Source organism: Apis mellifera, mitochondrion (assembly GCF_003254395.2).
Source record: "Apis mellifera ligustica mitochondrion, complete genome".
NCBI classification, from domain to species: domain Eukaryota; kingdom Metazoa; phylum Arthropoda; class Insecta; order Hymenoptera; family Apidae; genus Apis; species Apis mellifera.
In genome coordinates, this window is record NC_001566.1 from 1 (window position 1) to 16,343 (window position 16,343).

The 16,343-nt window shown below is 15.1% G+C and overlaps 13 protein-coding genes and 24 non-coding genes across 37 annotated transcripts, besides 1 other annotated feature; 23 read left to right on the forward strand and 14 right to left on the reverse strand. All coding sequences in view use genetic code 5, as the record gives it.

Moving 5' to 3' along the window:
* Window positions 1-66, forward strand: KEF36_t01. The gene has a single exon. It is a non-coding gene; the product is annotated as a tRNA-Glu (tRNA).
* A 49-nt stretch (window positions 67-115) lies between these two features.
* On the forward strand, window positions 116-178 carry KEF36_t02. The gene has a single exon. It is a non-coding gene; the product is annotated as a tRNA-Ser (tRNA).
* Window positions 179-220: 42 nt separating this feature from the next.
* KEF36_t03 lies at window positions 221-286 on the forward strand. Its single transcript has one exon. It is a non-coding gene; the product is annotated as a tRNA-Met (tRNA).
* Window positions 287-295: 9 nt separating this feature from the next.
* KEF36_t04 lies at window positions 296-358 on the forward strand. The gene has a single exon. It is a non-coding gene; the product is annotated as a tRNA-Gln (tRNA).
* A 1-nt stretch (window position 359) lies between these two features.
* KEF36_t05 lies at window positions 360-429 on the forward strand. The gene has a single exon. It is a non-coding gene; the product is annotated as a tRNA-Ala (tRNA).
* Window positions 430-432: 3 nt separating this feature from the next.
* On the forward strand, window positions 433-501 carry KEF36_t06. Its single transcript has one exon. It is a non-coding gene; the product is annotated as a tRNA-Ile (tRNA).
* On the forward strand, window positions 502-1,503 carry ND2 (NADH dehydrogenase subunit 2). Its single transcript has one exon. The coding sequence runs from the start codon at window positions 502-504 to the stop codon at window positions 1,501-1,503; it is 1,002 nt and encodes a 333-aa protein (NP_008082.1).
* Window positions 1,503-1,571, reverse strand: KEF36_t07. Its single transcript has one exon. It is a non-coding gene; the product is annotated as a tRNA-Cys (tRNA).
* A 20-nt stretch (window positions 1,572-1,591) lies between these two features.
* On the reverse strand, window positions 1,592-1,659 carry KEF36_t08. The gene has a single exon. It is a non-coding gene; the product is annotated as a tRNA-Tyr (tRNA).
* A 62-nt stretch (window positions 1,660-1,721) lies between these two features.
* On the forward strand, window positions 1,722-1,793 carry KEF36_t09. Its single transcript has one exon. It is a non-coding gene; the product is annotated as a tRNA-Trp (tRNA).
* Window positions 1,794-3,354, forward strand: COX1 (cytochrome c oxidase subunit I). Its single transcript has one exon. A coding segment is annotated over exon 1 (1,561 nt).
* On the forward strand, window positions 3,355-3,424 carry KEF36_t10. Its single transcript has one exon. It is a non-coding gene; the product is annotated as a tRNA-Leu (tRNA).
* Window positions 3,425-3,617: 193 nt separating this feature from the next.
* On the forward strand, window positions 3,618-4,295 carry COX2 (cytochrome c oxidase subunit II). The gene has a single exon. It carries the CDS (start codon window positions 3,618-3,620, stop codon window positions 4,293-4,295), a length of 678 nt encoding a protein of 225 aa, NP_008084.1.
* KEF36_t11 lies at window positions 4,294-4,362 on the forward strand. The gene has a single exon. It is a non-coding gene; the product is annotated as a tRNA-Asp (tRNA).
* A 7-nt stretch (window positions 4,363-4,369) lies between these two features.
* On the forward strand, window positions 4,370-4,438 carry KEF36_t12. The gene has a single exon. It is a non-coding gene; the product is annotated as a tRNA-Lys (tRNA).
* Window positions 4,439-4,443: 5 nt separating this feature from the next.
* ATP8 (ATP synthase F0 subunit 8) lies at window positions 4,444-4,602 on the forward strand. Its single transcript has one exon. The coding sequence runs from the start codon at window positions 4,444-4,446 to the stop codon at window positions 4,600-4,602; it is 159 nt and encodes a 52-aa protein (NP_008085.1).
* Window positions 4,584-5,264, forward strand: ATP6 (ATP synthase F0 subunit 6). Its single transcript has one exon. The coding sequence runs from the start codon at window positions 4,584-4,586 to the stop codon at window positions 5,262-5,264; it is 681 nt and encodes a 226-aa protein (NP_008086.1).
* A 20-nt stretch (window positions 5,265-5,284) lies between these two features.
* On the forward strand, window positions 5,285-6,064 carry COX3 (cytochrome c oxidase subunit III). Its single transcript has one exon. The coding sequence runs from the start codon at window positions 5,285-5,287 to the stop codon at window positions 6,062-6,064; it is 780 nt and encodes a 259-aa protein (NP_008087.1).
* Window positions 6,065-6,118: 54 nt separating this feature from the next.
* KEF36_t13 lies at window positions 6,119-6,184 on the forward strand. Its single transcript has one exon. It is a non-coding gene; the product is annotated as a tRNA-Gly (tRNA).
* ND3 (NADH dehydrogenase subunit 3) lies at window positions 6,185-6,538 on the forward strand. Its single transcript has one exon. The coding sequence runs from the start codon at window positions 6,185-6,187 to the stop codon at window positions 6,536-6,538; it is 354 nt and encodes a 117-aa protein (NP_008088.1).
* A 33-nt stretch (window positions 6,539-6,571) lies between these two features.
* On the reverse strand, window positions 6,572-6,638 carry KEF36_t14. The gene has a single exon. It is a non-coding gene; the product is annotated as a tRNA-Arg (tRNA).
* Window positions 6,639-6,733: 95 nt separating this feature from the next.
* On the forward strand, window positions 6,734-6,802 carry KEF36_t15. The gene has a single exon. It is a non-coding gene; the product is annotated as a tRNA-Asn (tRNA).
* Window positions 6,803-6,809: 7 nt separating this feature from the next.
* KEF36_t16 lies at window positions 6,810-6,878 on the reverse strand. The gene has a single exon. It is a non-coding gene; the product is annotated as a tRNA-Phe (tRNA).
* A 13-nt stretch (window positions 6,879-6,891) lies between these two features.
* Window positions 6,892-8,556, reverse strand: ND5 (NADH dehydrogenase subunit 5). The gene has a single exon. The coding sequence runs from the start codon at window positions 8,554-8,556 to the stop codon at window positions 6,892-6,894; it is 1,665 nt and encodes a 554-aa protein (NP_008089.1).
* KEF36_t17 lies at window positions 8,557-8,624 on the reverse strand. Its single transcript has one exon. It is a non-coding gene; the product is annotated as a tRNA-His (tRNA).
* A 19-nt stretch (window positions 8,625-8,643) lies between these two features.
* ND4 (NADH dehydrogenase subunit 4) lies at window positions 8,644-9,987 on the reverse strand. Its single transcript has one exon. It carries the CDS (start codon window positions 9,985-9,987, stop codon window positions 8,644-8,646), a length of 1,344 nt encoding a protein of 447 aa, NP_008090.1.
* Window positions 9,988-9,990: 3 nt separating this feature from the next.
* Window positions 9,991-10,254, reverse strand: ND4L (NADH dehydrogenase subunit 4L). Its single transcript has one exon. It carries the CDS (start codon window positions 10,252-10,254, stop codon window positions 9,991-9,993), a length of 264 nt encoding a protein of 87 aa, NP_008091.1.
* A 12-nt stretch (window positions 10,255-10,266) lies between these two features.
* Window positions 10,267-10,344, forward strand: KEF36_t18. The gene has a single exon. It is a non-coding gene; the product is annotated as a tRNA-Thr (tRNA).
* A 20-nt stretch (window positions 10,345-10,364) lies between these two features.
* Window positions 10,365-10,432, reverse strand: KEF36_t19. Its single transcript has one exon. It is a non-coding gene; the product is annotated as a tRNA-Pro (tRNA).
* Window positions 10,433-10,440: 8 nt separating this feature from the next.
* Window positions 10,441-10,944, forward strand: ND6 (NADH dehydrogenase subunit 6). The gene has a single exon. It carries the CDS (start codon window positions 10,441-10,443, stop codon window positions 10,942-10,944), a length of 504 nt encoding a protein of 167 aa, NP_008092.1.
* A 59-nt stretch (window positions 10,945-11,003) lies between these two features.
* On the forward strand, window positions 11,004-12,155 carry CYTB (cytochrome b). The gene has a single exon. The coding sequence runs from the start codon at window positions 11,004-11,006 to the stop codon at window positions 12,153-12,155; it is 1,152 nt and encodes a 383-aa protein (NP_008093.1).
* Window positions 12,156-12,200: 45 nt separating this feature from the next.
* KEF36_t20 lies at window positions 12,201-12,267 on the forward strand. Its single transcript has one exon. It is a non-coding gene; the product is annotated as a tRNA-Ser (tRNA).
* A 34-nt stretch (window positions 12,268-12,301) lies between these two features.
* Window positions 12,302-13,219, reverse strand: ND1 (NADH dehydrogenase subunit 1). The gene has a single exon. It carries the CDS (start codon window positions 13,217-13,219, stop codon window positions 12,302-12,304), a length of 918 nt encoding a protein of 305 aa, NP_008094.1.
* Window positions 13,220-13,290, reverse strand: KEF36_t21. Its single transcript has one exon. It is a non-coding gene; the product is annotated as a tRNA-Leu (tRNA).
* KEF36_r02 lies at window positions 13,291-14,661 on the reverse strand. Its single transcript has one exon. It is a non-coding gene; the product is annotated as a 16S ribosomal RNA (ribosomal RNA).
* On the reverse strand, window positions 14,662-14,731 carry KEF36_t22. Its single transcript has one exon. It is a non-coding gene; the product is annotated as a tRNA-Val (tRNA).
* On the reverse strand, window positions 14,732-15,517 carry KEF36_r01. The gene has a single exon. It is a non-coding gene; the product is annotated as a 12S ribosomal RNA (ribosomal RNA).
* Window positions 15,517-16,343: a sequence feature (A+T rich region).

Here is a 16,343-nt window from a genome sequence, read left to right on the forward strand (position 1 = left end):
ATTTATATAGTTTAAAAAAAACATTATATTTTCAATATAAAAATAATTAAATTTAATTTATAAATATAATTAAGTCAAATTTAATTTAAATAATCTAAAAATTATTTATTAATAAAGAAATATTAATAAATAAAGCTTCTAACTTTAACTCTAGATTCATAAATAATCTATATTTCTTATTATATAAATTAATTTAGATAAATATTAATTTTAAAATAATTATATAATAAGCTAAATAAAGCTAACAGGTTCATACCCTGTCGATAAATTAATAATTTTTATATAAATTATTAAATTTATTTTAGTGTTTAAAGCACATAAAATTTTGAATTTTATAGTATTAACTAAATTAATAAATTTGGATATTAGTTAATAAATAATAACATTTAAATTGCATTTAAAAATTAATATTTTATATATTATATCTAAAAAAGTAATATGTCTGATAAAAGAAATATTTTGATAAAATATTAATGTATAATTTTATATATACTATTACTTATCTTCTTCATAAATTTTAAATACCACTGATTTATTTATTTTTTAATTACTATTTTTGTATTAATAATAAATTCCAATAATATTTTTATTCAATGAATATTAATAGAATTTGGTACAATCATTAGAATTAGATTAATTAATATTAAATCCACAAATAAAACCCCAAGATTAATTTATTATTCAGTATCAGTAATTTCAAGAATTTTTTTATTCTTTATAATTATTGTATACTTATCATCCATTAGATTTACTAAAACAGATACTTTTAATTTTATAGTTCAAATAATATTTTTTTTAAAAATTGGAACTTTCCCCTTTCATTTTTGAATAATTTATTCTTATGAAATAATAAATTGAAAGCAAATTTTTTTAATATCAACATTAATTAAATTTATTCCAATTTATATAATAGTTTCAATAACTAAAATTAATTCATGAACATTATATTTTTTAATTACAAATAGATTATATATTTCATTTTATGCTAATAAATTTTACACTCTAAAAAAATTACTAGCATGTTCAACAATTTTTAATTCATTCTATTTTATTTTTATTTTAGAATTAAATAAAAATATATTTATTGCTATAATTATTTTATATTCATTTAATTATTTTTTATTAATTAGATTCTTAAATAAATTTAATATTCAAAATTTTAATTTTATATTTTACAATAAATATCAAATATATACATTCTTAACATTAATATTTAATTATTCAATATATCCAATTTTTCTTTCATTTGTAATTAAATGAAATCTAATTTTTATAATAGTAAGAGTTAAAGCTTATAATTGAATTTTATTTCTTTTAATAATTTCTAGAATATTAATAATTTGAAATTATATTATTATTTTAAAACGTGTATTTTTAAAAATAAATTTTTATAAAAATAATTTCATTGATGATAAAGATAATAAATATATATATCATAGATATTTTGCACTTACACTTCTTTCATTTAATATTTCATTTTTTATTACATTAAATTTTTTATAAATTATTATAATTATGAAATTAATCTTCAAATTTGCAATCTGATGTTTTATAATTTAAACTATAATAATTTATTTAACATGATATAATATAGTATTAGAAAAATTTTAATTTTCAATTTTTAAATTTACAATTTAACTCTTATTTAGATTTAATACTAAATAAGATTTAAAAAACCCTTTTTTATTTTTTTATTTTTTTAAATTTTTAAAATATATACAAAGATTTTAAGTTAAAATTTAAAAACTATTAATCTTCAAAATTAAAAATAAAAATTAATTTTTTAAATCTTAATAATAAAGTGATTCATATCAACCAATCATAAAAATATTGGGATCTTGTATATTATTCTAGCTTTATGATCTGGAATACTAGGATCATCAATGAGACTTATTATTCGAATAGAATTAAGATCCCCAGGATCATGAATTAGCAATGATCAAATTTATAATACAATTGTTACTAGTCATGCATTCCTAATAATTTTTTTTATAGTTATACCATTTTTAATTGGAGGATTTGGAAATTGGCTTATTCCTTTAATACTAGGATCACCTGATATAGCATTCCCCCGAATAAATAATATTAGATTTTGATTACTTCCTCCCTCATTATTTATACTTTTATTAAGAAATTTATTTTATCCAAGACCAGGAACTGGATGAACAGTATATCCACCATTATCAGCATATTTATATCATTCTTCACCTTCAGTAGATTTTGCAATTTTTTCTCTTCATATATCAGGAATTTCCTCAATTATAGGATCATTAAACTTAATAGTTACAATTATAATAATAAAAAATTTTTCTATAAATTATGACCAAATTTCATTATTTCCATGATCAGTTTTTATTACAGCAATTTTATTAATTATATCATTACCTGTATTAGCTGGAGCAATTACTATACTATTATTTGATCGAAATTTTAATACATCATTTTTCGATCCTATAGGAGGTGGAGATCCAATTCTTTATCAACATTTATTTTGATTTTTTGGTCATCCAGAAGTTTATATTTTAATTTTACCTGGATTTGGATTAATCTCTCATATTGTAATAAATGAAAGAGGAAAAAAAGAAATTTTTGGTAATTTAAGAATAATTTATGCAATATTAGGAATTGGATTTCTAGGTTTTATTGTTTGAGCACATCACATATTTACAGTCGGATTAGATGTTGATACTCGAGCATATTTTACTTCAGCAACAATAATCATTGCTGTACCAACAGGAATTAAAGTTTTTAGATGATTAGCAACTTATCATGGTTCAAAATTAAAATTAAATATTTCAATTTTATGATCACTAGGTTTTATTATACTATTTACTATTGGTGGATTAACAGGAATTATATTATCAAATTCTTCTATTGATATTATTCTTCATGATACATATTACGTTGTTGGACATTTTCATTATGTTCTTTCAATAGGTGCAGTATTTGCAATTATTTCAAGATTTATTCATTGATATCCATTAATTACTGGATTATTATTAAATATTAAATGATTAAAAATTCAATTTATTATAATATTTATTGGAGTAAATCTAACTTTCTTTCCTCAACATTTTTTAGGACTAATATCTATACCACGACGTTATTCAGACTATCCAGATTCTTATTACTGTTGAAATTCAATTTCATCTATAGGATCAATAATTTCATTAAATAGAATAATTTTTTTAATTTTTATTATTTTAGAAAGATTAATTTCTAAACGAATATTATTATTTAAATTCAACCAATCATCACTTGAATGATTAAATTTTTTACCACCTCTAGATCATTCACATTTAGAAATTCCATTATTAATTAAAAATTTAAATTTAAAATCAATTTTAATTAAATTTTAATATGGCAGAATAAGTGCATTGAACTTAAGATTCAAATATAAAGTATTTTTAAACTTTTATTAAAATTTCCCCACTTAATTCATATTAATTTAAAAATAAATTAATAACAATTTTTAATAAAATAAATAATTAATTTTATTTTTATATTGAATTTTAAATTCAATCTTAAAGATTTAATCTTTTTATTAAAATTAATAAATTAATATAAAATAAAACAAAATATAACAGAATATATTTATTAAAATTTAATTTATTAAAATTTCCACATGATTTATATTTATATTTCAAGAATCAAATTCATATTATGCTGATAATTTAATTTCATTTCATAATATAGTTATAATAATTATTATTATAATTTCAACATTAACTGTATATATTATTTTAGATTTATTTATAAACAAATTCTCAAATTTATTTTTATTAAAAAATCATAATATTGAAATTATTTGAACAATTATTCCAATTATTATTCTATTAATTATTTGTTTTCCATCATTAAAAATTTTATATTTAATTGATGAAATTGTAAATCCTTTTTTTTCAATTAAATCAATTGGTCATCAATGATATTGATCATATGAATATCCAGAATTTAATAATATTGAATTTGATTCATATATACTAAATTATAATAATTTAAACCAATTTCGTTTACTAGAAACTGATAATCGAATAGTAATTCCAATAAAAATCCCACTACGTTTAATTACAACATCAACAGATGTAATTCATTCATGAACAGTTCCATCCTTAGGTATTAAAGTTGATGCAGTTCCAGGACGAATTAATCAATTAAATTTAATTAGAAAACGTCCAGGAATTTTTTTTGGTCAATGTTCAGAAATTTGTGGTATAAATCATAGATTTATACCAATTATAATTGAATCAACTTCATTTCAATATTTTTTAAATTGAGTAAATAAACAAATCTAAAAAATTAGTTAATAATATAACATTAGTTTGTCAAACTAAAATAAATTTATTCATAAATTATTTTTTAAAATTAACATTAGATGTCTGAATTATAAGAGTTGATCTTTTAAATCAAATATAGTATATTTTAATACTTCTAATGAATTTAATTCCTCAAATAATACCTATAAAATGATTTTTAATTTATTTTATTTATTTATTAATTTTTTATTTATTCATTATATTAATTAATTCAATACTAATCAAAACTAAAATCAATAAAGAAACATTAAAAATTAAATTAAAAAAATGAAATTGATTTTGATAATAAATTTATTTGAAATATTTGATCCATCAACTAGAAATAATTTATCAATAAATTGATTATTTATAATATTACCAATTATTATTTTTCCAAGAATTTTTTGATTAATTCAATCACGAATTATATTTATTATAAAAACACTAATAAATTTTATATATAATGAATTTAAAGTTGTTTCAAAATCTAAATATCAATCTAATATTATTATTTTTATTAGATTAATACTTTATATTATAATTACTAACATTTTTAGATTAATTCCTTATGTTTTTACATTAACAAGACATCTACTTTTAAATATAATTTTATCATTAACATTATGATTTAGATTTCTAATTTATTTAATTTATAATAATTATATTATATTCCTTAGTCATTTAGTTCCATTAAATTCACCAGTATTTTTAATAAACTTTATAGTAATTATTGAACTTATTAGATTAATTATTCGACCTTGAACATTATCAATTCGATTATCAGCAAATTTAATTTCTGGACATTTAATTTTAACATTATTAGGAATTTTTATTAGAAACTTTATTTCAATTTTACCAATTAATTTAATAATTCAAAATATACTTTTAACTTTAGAAATTTTTATATCAATAATTCAAAGTTATGTATTTTCAATTCTTTTAATTTTATATTTCTCTGAATCAAATTAAAATATTAAAAATAAAACTAAATGAAAAAAAATTTCCCATTTCATATAGTTACAAATAGACCTTGACCAATTATTTTATCATTTAGATTTATAAATACTCTCATTAGAACAGTTATTTGAATTTATAGATCAATCTCAATATTTATAATTTTAAATTTTATTAATTCAATTTTAATTATAATATTATGATTTCGAGATATTATTCGAGAAAGAACATTTCAAGGTATACATTCAATATTTATTACTAATTTTTTAAAATTTAGAATAATTTTATTTATTTTATCAGAATTAATATTTTTTATTTCATTTTTTTGAACATTTTTTCATTCATCAATTTCTCCAAATATTGAAATTAATATAACATGACCACCAAAAAATATTAAATTTTTTAATCCAATAGAAATTCCTTTACTAAATTCATTTATTCTTGTATCATCAGGATTTACAGTTACATTAAGTCATTATTATTTAATTATTAATAATTTAAAACTTAGAAAATCATATTTATTATTAACAATTCTATTAGGAATTTATTTTACAATTCTTCAAACAATTGAATACTCAAATTCATTTTTTTGTTTTAATGATAGTATTTATGGTTCAATTTTTTTTATAGCAACAGGATTTCATGGTTTACATGTATTAATTGGATCAATCTTTTTATTAATTTCTTTATATCGAATAATAAATATTCATTTTTCTAATATACATAATATAAATTTTGAATTAGCAATTTGATATTGACATTTTGTAGACGTAATTTGATTATTTTTATATACATTTATTTACTTATTAATTTAATAAAAATTTATAAATTAAAAAAATAAAATTATAATTATATATATATATATATATATATATATAGTATATAAAATACATTTAATCTCCAATTAAAAAAATTAATTAAATTTAATATATATAATAAAATTTATTTTTATATATTTTATTTTTATTATTTTAATCTCATCAATTTTATTATTATTAAATAAATTTATTTCAATTTATAAAAAAAAAGATTATGAAAAAAGTTCACCATTTGAATGTGGATTTAATCCAATTACAAAAGCAAATTTACCATTTTCTTTACCTTTTTTTCTAATAACAATAATATTTTTAATTTTTGACGTTGAAATTATTTTATTTCTACCAATTATTTTTTATCTAAAATCATCAAGAACAATAATTTCATATTTAATAATTTCAATTTTTCTTATCTTATTAATTACCACATTAATTTTAGAATGAATAAATAATTATTTAAATTGATTATTTTAAAATTTAAATAATTACAATAATTACTACCAAAATAATATAAGGATTTTTTATAAATCAATATTTAAGTCGAAATTAAATTGTAAATAATTACTTCTTATATTTTTATTTAATTTATTTATTAAAATAATTAATATTTTAAAAATAAAACCTAAAATAATATAATAAATTATATTTATTATATTATTTTATTTAAATTTAGTTAAAGCTAAATAATTAGCAATTTATTGTTAATAAATCATATGAATTTAAAAAATTCTAACTAAAAAATTTATATTTAAAAAATTTAAAAAATTTTCATTAATATTTTCAATATTACGCTCTAAATATAAGCTATTTAAATAAATTTAAAATAATTAAAAATTAATTAAATAAATTAATAAATAAATTAAATAAATTAAAATCGTTAAATAAATATTAATCATTAAATTTGAAATTTTTAATTCATAAATATTCAATGTAACTGATATAAATTTTCTTGATAAAATCTCAATAATTGATTTTTCAATATAAACTTCATAAGTAAATATTATTATAATAATTTTTTTATAAATAATTTTATAAATTAAATTTATAAATAAAAAAGATATTTTAAAATAACCAATTTTATTATTTAATAAAATTAATTTATAAAAATTAAATCCTATAATTAATCCTACTATAATTATTTTAAAAACTATTAATTTATAAATTATTAACAAATTAATTCCTAATAAATTAAAATTTATTAAATTAAAAATTAATTTTCTATAAATTAAACTAAAAATTATTATTATCATCATAGAAATACATATAATTTTATCTTCTTTTCTATAAATAACATTTATTATTAAAAATTTTCTAGTTAAAACTAAAATTATTCGAAATGAATAGGATACAGTAAAAATTGTACCAATAATTAAATTAATTATTGAAAAATAAATTATTTTTCTAAAAAAAAATATTTCAATAATTAAATCTTTTGAATAATAACCAACTAAAAAAGGAAAACCACATAATCTTAAAATTGAAAAAATTAAAATTATTCTTTTTATTGGATAAATATAATATATACCATAATATATTCGAATATCTTGATTACTATATATATAATGTATATACCTACCAACACATATAAACATTAATGATTTAAATATTGCATGAATAAATAAATGTAAAAATACTAATTCAGTTGAACCAATTGATAATATTCTTATTATAAATCCTAATTGTCTTAAAGTAGAATAAGCAACAACTTTTTTTAAATCTAATTCAAAATTTGCAACTAAACCAGCAAATAATATTGTTAATCTAGCAATCAATATAATATAATTTTTATAATTAAAATCTAATAAATTTACATATCGAATTAATAAATAAATTCCAGCAGTAACTAAAGTTGATGAATGAACTAAAGATGAAACAGGAGTTGGAGCTATTATTGCTATTGGTAATCAAGTTGAAAAAGGAATTTGTGCTCTTTTAGTAAAAGCTATCAATAAAATATAAATCATTATAAATTCATTTATTTTATAAAAACTTAAATTTCATCTTCCATAATATGTTATTAATCCCATAATTAATAATAAACCAATATCTCCTAATCGATTTAATAAAATAGTAACTATACCTGAAGTAAATGATTTTATTTTTATATAATAAATTACAAGACAATAAGAAATTAATCCTAAACCATCTCAACCTAAAATAATTGATAATATATTTGGTCTTAAAATTAACATATATATAGAAATTAAAAATAAAATTATTAAATATAAAAAACGATCCATTTTTAATTCACTTAAATCTATATATCTAATTCTATAAATAATAATTATAGAAAAAATTATTCTAACTAAAAAAATAAATATTAATGATTTATAATCAATTAATAACAAAAAATTAAACTTTATTGAATTAAATGTATAAATATTTCATTCAAAAAAAAATTCCTTATTTAAATATAATAAATATAATCTTATTAACATTATTAAAAACCTAAATTCAAATAATAAAATTCCACAAACTATTATTTTAATAATGATTTAAAATAAATTATTTTATATCATTGATCCCACAAATCAATATTTTAAACTTAAACTATTTAAATCTAATTTTAAAACTTTAATTTAAATAAAATAAAGTTTTAAAAACATTAAATTTAAAGGAATTCAATGTAATAATAATACAAAATATTCAACTAAAATTCCATTTTTAATTTTAAACATAATAAAAATTTTTCCATGATTAATAAATATAAATAAATAAATTGAATAAATAAATCTAAATAAACAATATATTATTAAAATTAATATTATAAATTTTAACCACGAAATTATCCCAATTAATAATATAACCTCGCTAATTAAATTTAAAGAAACTGGAGATCCTATATTTGATGAACATAACATAAATCATAATAATGATATTGAAGGTATAAAATTAATTATACCTTTATTAATAAATATTAATCGTCTATTAGTTTGTCTATAAATTACATTAACTAAAAAAAATAAACCTGAAGAACTTAAACCATGAGAAATCATTATTAAATATCCTCCAATTAATCTAATTTTTAAAAAAGTTATTATTCTTATAATTATTAATCCTATATGAACAATAGATGAAATTGCAATAATTGATTTTATATCAAATTGTGATAAACATATTAATCTTAAAATTAAAACCCCAAAAGAATTAATTATTACCAAAATTTTTTGAATTAAAATAAATTCATTTTTATAAATAATTATCAATCGTAATATTCCATATCCTCCTAATTTTAATATAATTGAAGCTAAAATTATTGATCCATAATAAGGAGCTTCAACATGAGCTTTTAATAACCAACCATGAAATAAATAAATAGGAATTTTAACCAAAAATGATATTAATAAATAAATAAATAATATTATATTTAAATTTAAATTTAATATCTCTATTAATATAAAATTTAATCTATAATCAATTAAATAAATATAATAAATAATATATAATATTGGTAAAGAAAAAATCATTGTATAAAATATTAAATAAAATCCAGATAATCATCGATTTTCACTATAACCTCATTTTACAACTAAATAAAAAATTAATAACAAACCAAATTCATAAAATAAATAAAATAATAATAAATTTATAGATAAAAAAACTAATAATAAAGAAATTATTAATAATAAATTTATAAATAAACAATTTAATCTATTATTATTTAAAGAAATAAAAATTAATCCAAAAATTCATAAAGTTAATATAATCAATCCATATGAATATATATTAAATCTTAAATTACAAAAAATATAAATTCAATCAATTCAATTTAAATTAAATAAATTTAATAATAAATTAATAATAATTAAATTTCCAATAATTAAATTTAAATTATTTTTTATTTTATTTATAAATAATATAAACAAATAAATTATTGATATTATTAACATATTCAATATAATTAATAATAATAATAAATATATTAATTAATAAATCAAATCTATAACTCTTAATTTTTGATGACCAAGTTCATAATTTATTCTTACTAATAATGATAAACCTAAAACTAACTCACATACAGAAAATACTAAAAAAATTAAAAATAACCATCTATTAATTTCATATCCAATAATAAAAAATAAAACAGTAATTACTAAAAATTCTATTAAAATTAAAAAACTTAAAAAATTTACATTATAATACCATAAAAATATAAAAAATAATAATATTATTACAAATAATAATTTAATAAATTCTTATAAAGCTAAATAGTTTAAAATTTAAAAACATTAATTTTGTAAATTAAAATTATATTAAAATTCATTATAATATTTTAGCTAAATTTATCATTCATAAATTTCAAAAAAATTTATTAAATAAATATCGATAATTCCCAAAATTACCATTTTTAAATTAAACTATTTTTTGATAAATTAATTATATTAACAATCATCATATTATCAAAAATTTTTATATCTTCATTAATTTCAATAATTTTAACAATTTATTTAAATAACATCTTTAATAGACCTTCCATATTACTAATTTATTTAATTTCTTACTCTATTTATATATCCTTAATAATATTTACCATATGTTCAATAAATTCACTATTAATTTTAATAATTTTAATTGTTTTTTTAAGAGGAATATTAATTATATTTTCTTATTTTATTTCATTAATCAATGAACCATTAAAATTAAAAATAAAGCCTTTTATTCAAACTTTATTTTTAATTATTATTACAATAAAAATCTATAATAAATTAAGACAAAATGAACATTACTTTAATTATTTTAAGAATATTGATTTAATATATCTATATATAAAAATAAATTCAACACTATTTTTTATTATAATTTTAATATTAATTATTACCCTAATTTTAATAACAAAGATTACATATATTGAAAAAAAAACTCTACGTAAAAAAAAATAATTAATATTTAATTTAAAATCATTATTAAATTATTATATTATTATTAATTTTTACCATCAATGAAAAAATTTATAAACTTTTTTAGTTCCAATGAATTTCTAAAAATAATTATATCTACAATTTATTTACCAACTCCAGTAAATATTAATTATATATGAAATTTTGGATCAATTCTTGGAATTTTTTTAATAATTCAAATCATTTCTGGATTTATTTTATCAATACATTATTGTCCAAATATTGATATTGCTTTCTGATCAATTACTAATATTATAAAAGATATAAATTCAGGATGATTATTTCGTTTAATTCACATAAATGGAGCATCATTTTATTTTTTAATAATATATATTCATATTAGTCGAAATTTATTTTATTGTTCATATAAATTAAATAATGTATGAGGAATTGGAATTATAATTCTTTTAATATCAATAGCAGCTGCATTTATAGGATATGTACTACCATGAGGACAAATATCATATTGAGGTGCAACAGTTATTACTAATCTTTTATCAGCAATTCCTTATATTGGTGATACAATTGTATTATGAATTTGAGGTGGATTTTCAATTAATAATGCTACATTAAATCGATTTTTTTCTTTACATTTTATTTTACCATTATTAATTTTATTTATAGTTATTCTTCATTTATTTGCCTTACATTTAACTGGATCATCTAATCCTCTTGGATCAAATTTTAATAATTATAAAATTTCATTTCATCCATATTTTTCAATTAAAGATCTTTTAGGATTTTATATCATCTTATTTATCTTTATATTCATTAATTTTCAATTTCCATATCATTTAGGAGATCCAGACAATTTCAAAATTGCAAATCCAATAAATACTCCAACTCATATTAAACCTGAATGATATTTCCTATTTGCATATTCAATTTTACGAGCAATTCCTAATAAATTAGGAGGTGTAATCGGATTAGTAATATCAATTCTTATTCTTTATATTATAATTTTTTATAATAATAAAATAATAAACAATAAATTTAATATATTAAATAAAATTTATTATTGAATATTTATTAATAACTTCATTTTATTAACATGATTAGGTAAACAATTAATTGAATATCCATTTACTAATATTAATATATTATTTACAACAACATATTTTTTATATTTTTTCTTAAATTTCTATTTAAGAAAATTATGAGATAATTTAATTTGAAATTCACCATTAAATTAAATTAAATAAAAAATTAATTTTTTTAAAATCAATTTTTAAATTTTAAGTTAATGAACTTGAATAAGTATATATTTTGAAAATATAATATAGAAATAAAATTTTCTATTAACTTTTTTACTTATTTTAATATAAATTAATATTAAACTTTAAATACATAAAAATTCTTTTATAAAATATAAATATATTAAATAAATTATAACTAATATTAATATTTCAGTTCAACATATATTTATTAATTTATCATATCGAATTCGAGGTAAAATACCTCGAATTCAAATAATTAAACAAATATGAAATAAATAAATTAAAATAAATTTAATTGATCAATATTTAAATCCATAAAATATTAATCTTAAAATAACTCTTATAAATATAATATTTATATATTCAGATAAAAAAATTAATACAAATATTCTTCTATGATATTCAATATTAAAACCAGATACTAATTCAGATTCTCCTTCAATTAAATCAAATGGAGTTCGATTTAATTCAATTAATATTCTAGTAAACATCATCAAATATAATGGATACAATAAAATTGCAAATTTAATATTATTCTGAAAAAAAAAAAATTCATTAAATGAAAAACTCTCAACTATTATTATTAATCTAAATACTAAAAAAAATAAATTAATTTCAAATGAAATTATTGTTGATACTAACCGTATTGATCCTAAAATAGCATAATTACAATTAGAAATTCATCCAACAAATAAAACAGGATAAACTCTTAAACCTAAAACTAACAACATAAACAAAATACTAAATTCAATATAATATATAAATCCAAATCAAGGATACAAAATTCATATAACTAATGATAAAAAAAATATTAATATAGGTCTATAAATAAATAAATTTGAATAATTAAAAAAAAATCATTCTTTAGATAATAACTTTAATGCATCACTAAAAGGTTGAAATATACCAAACAATATAATTTTATTAGGACCTTTACGATCCTGAATATAACCTAAAATTTTTCGTTCTAATAAAGTTAAAAATGCTACTCTAATTAAAACTATGATTATCAAAATCAATAAATTAATTAATACTCAAATTATTATTTATTAATTTAAAAGAATTAATATAATTAAATCCTAAATTTAATGCACTATTATGCTAAAATAACTATATAATATATTTATTATTAATTTATAAATAATTTAAAAATTAAAGTCCTTTCGTACAATTAATTAATATTTTATTATAGATAGAAACCAATCTGACTTACGTCGATTTGAACTCAAATCATGTAAGATTTTAAAAGTCGAACAGACTTAAAAACTTAAACTACTGCGCCTAATTTTCATCTTAATTCAACATCGAGGTCGCAAACATCTTTATCTATATGATCTATCAAAAGATATTACGCTGTTATCCCTAAGGTAATTTATTCTTTTAATTACAATTTATAATTCAAAAAATTATCTTTATATCAAAATTAAATCTTAAATAAAGTTTATTAAATTTACCAATCCTCCCAATCAAATTTAATCTTAAATATATTTATTAAAATTATAAATAAATTTAAAAATTAAATTAAATTCTATAGGGTCTTATCGTCCCATAATTAAATTTTAGAATTTTAACTAAAAATTTAAATTCATTTAATAATTTAGAGACAGTTATTATTTCATTAATTCTTTCATACAATTCTTCAATTAAAAGACAATTTATTATGCTACCTTTGTACAGTCAACATACTGCAGCTATTTAAAATAATTCATTGAGCAGATCGACCTAAAATTATAATCAACAGGACATGTTTTTGATAAACAGGTGAATAATATATTTGCCGAATTCCTTTAAATTATATAATACAAAATATCATTATAAAATATAACTTTATTACTAATCTAATCACTATTTCTATATTTTATTAATTAAAATATAAATTTTTATAGAAAAATAAAATATAAATTTAAATCATTATTAATTTATAAATATTAAATTATTAAATTATTAAAATTAAAGAAAAATATTATCTCTATAACATTAAAAATTAAAATTAAATTTTTATCTTAAATTTATAGATTATCCCATAAATTTTTAATATAAAAATTAATAAATTAAAATAAAATTTAATTTACTAAAATAATTATATCTAAATTAAATTTATTTCTAAAAAAACTAGATATTAATAAGTTCGTTTAACATTTAATTTCTAAATCTATATTTATAATTTTATTGCTACAAAAAAAATAATATAAATTTAGCTCCCTTATTTTCGAGATATTTAAAATCATTAAATAAATTTTAATCAACCCTGATACAAAAGGTACAAAAAATTATTCTACTTTTTCACATTTAAATTTTCATTTACATTACTTTAAACTATAAAATTTTAAATTATTTCAAAATAATTAATTTAACCTAAATAAAATCTTTATAAACTTTTAAAAAAAAAAATAAATTATTATTATTAATATATATATATATATATATATATATATATATATATATAAATATAACCAAATAATTTTATTAATAATTTTAATTATAAAATTTTAAAAACTAATTTTTTAATCTTTTCACTGTAAAAGAAATATTTTACTTTAAACTAAAATTTTAATCTAAAAACACCTTCCGGTACTCTTACTATGTTACGACTTATTCCAATTTTAATGAAATTGACGGGCGATTTGTACACTTTTTAATACTATCTTCAATTAAAGAAATTACTTTAATTTACTTTTAAATTCTCTTTCATATTTATATTAAAATAAATAATTCTAAAATTAAATTTATTGATATTCATCTTATATCTTAAATATACTACATTTTGATTTGAATTATTATTATATAAAATTTCTCTAACCCAAATAAATTCAAGCTAATTAAAACAACAATACATAAATTTAAACTTAAGTAGATCTTATCGTGGACTATCAAATTAATCGACAAACATCTCTAACTAGATATAAAAAGCCGCCATATCGTTTAATTTTAATGATTCAACATTTACTACCTTAATATATTTATTTACTATTTTTATAGTAGGGTATCTAATCCTAGTTTTTTATTAAATTTTTTAATGACAAAAAAAATTATTTATAATTATTATTATTAATTCAAAATTTCACCTAAAATCAATAAATTTAATTATAATTTTTATTACAATTTAAATTAATATTAGAAAAAATTAATTTATAAGTCAAGTTTAACCGCTATTGCTGGCGACTCATATTTATCCTTACTAGAATTAATTTCCGAATAAAACTTTCATTCATTGTTTCAGAATTCTCTATTAACTATAATTTACTATAATTTTTAATAATTTTTATATTTTATATATAAATCAATTAATACAATTAATCTAAAAAACTACAACATGATTTATTTAATAAATTTATAATAAATAATATAAAATAATTTTTAATATATATATATATATATATATATATATATTATAATTTTTATTTATTCATAGTATTTAATATATAATTTTATTATTTAGTATAAAATTTTAAATATAAAATTAACTATTTTATATTATAAATATTTTTTTTTATTAATTAATTTAAATATTAATAATAAATAATAAAATGAGTTTTTTTTTTTTTTTGTTATATTTTATTTATTTAAAATAAAATATATATATATATATATATAATATTATATATATTTATAATTATATAAATATATATATATTATTTTATTCTCTAATTATATATTAATTTATAAATAATTATATATATATAAATATTAATTTTATATTAATAAATATATATATATAATTATATATTGATTTATAAATATTTATAAAACCAATATTTATTAATTTATTTTTTAAAATTTAATAATTTTTATTAAATTAACTTAATTTTTTATACTAATTTAAAAAATTACATAATAACATATATGAATAAATAAGCATAATAATTAATTTTTAATATTTTCTCTTAAATTAAATAATTTTAATAAAAAAACTTAAATAAAAAATAAAAATTTTTAAAAATAAAAACTTTAAAAATAAAAAATTTTAAAAAATAAAAACTTTTTTAAAAAAATAAAAAACTTTTTTAAAAAATAAAAACTTTTTAAAAAAATAAAAATTTAAAAAATAAAAAATTTTTAAAAAATAAATAAAATAAAAAATAGTAACATTATAAACAATAAAAATAATATTTTCAATAACTAATATTAATATTAATATCTTATTTAAAAATATTTTACTTAATT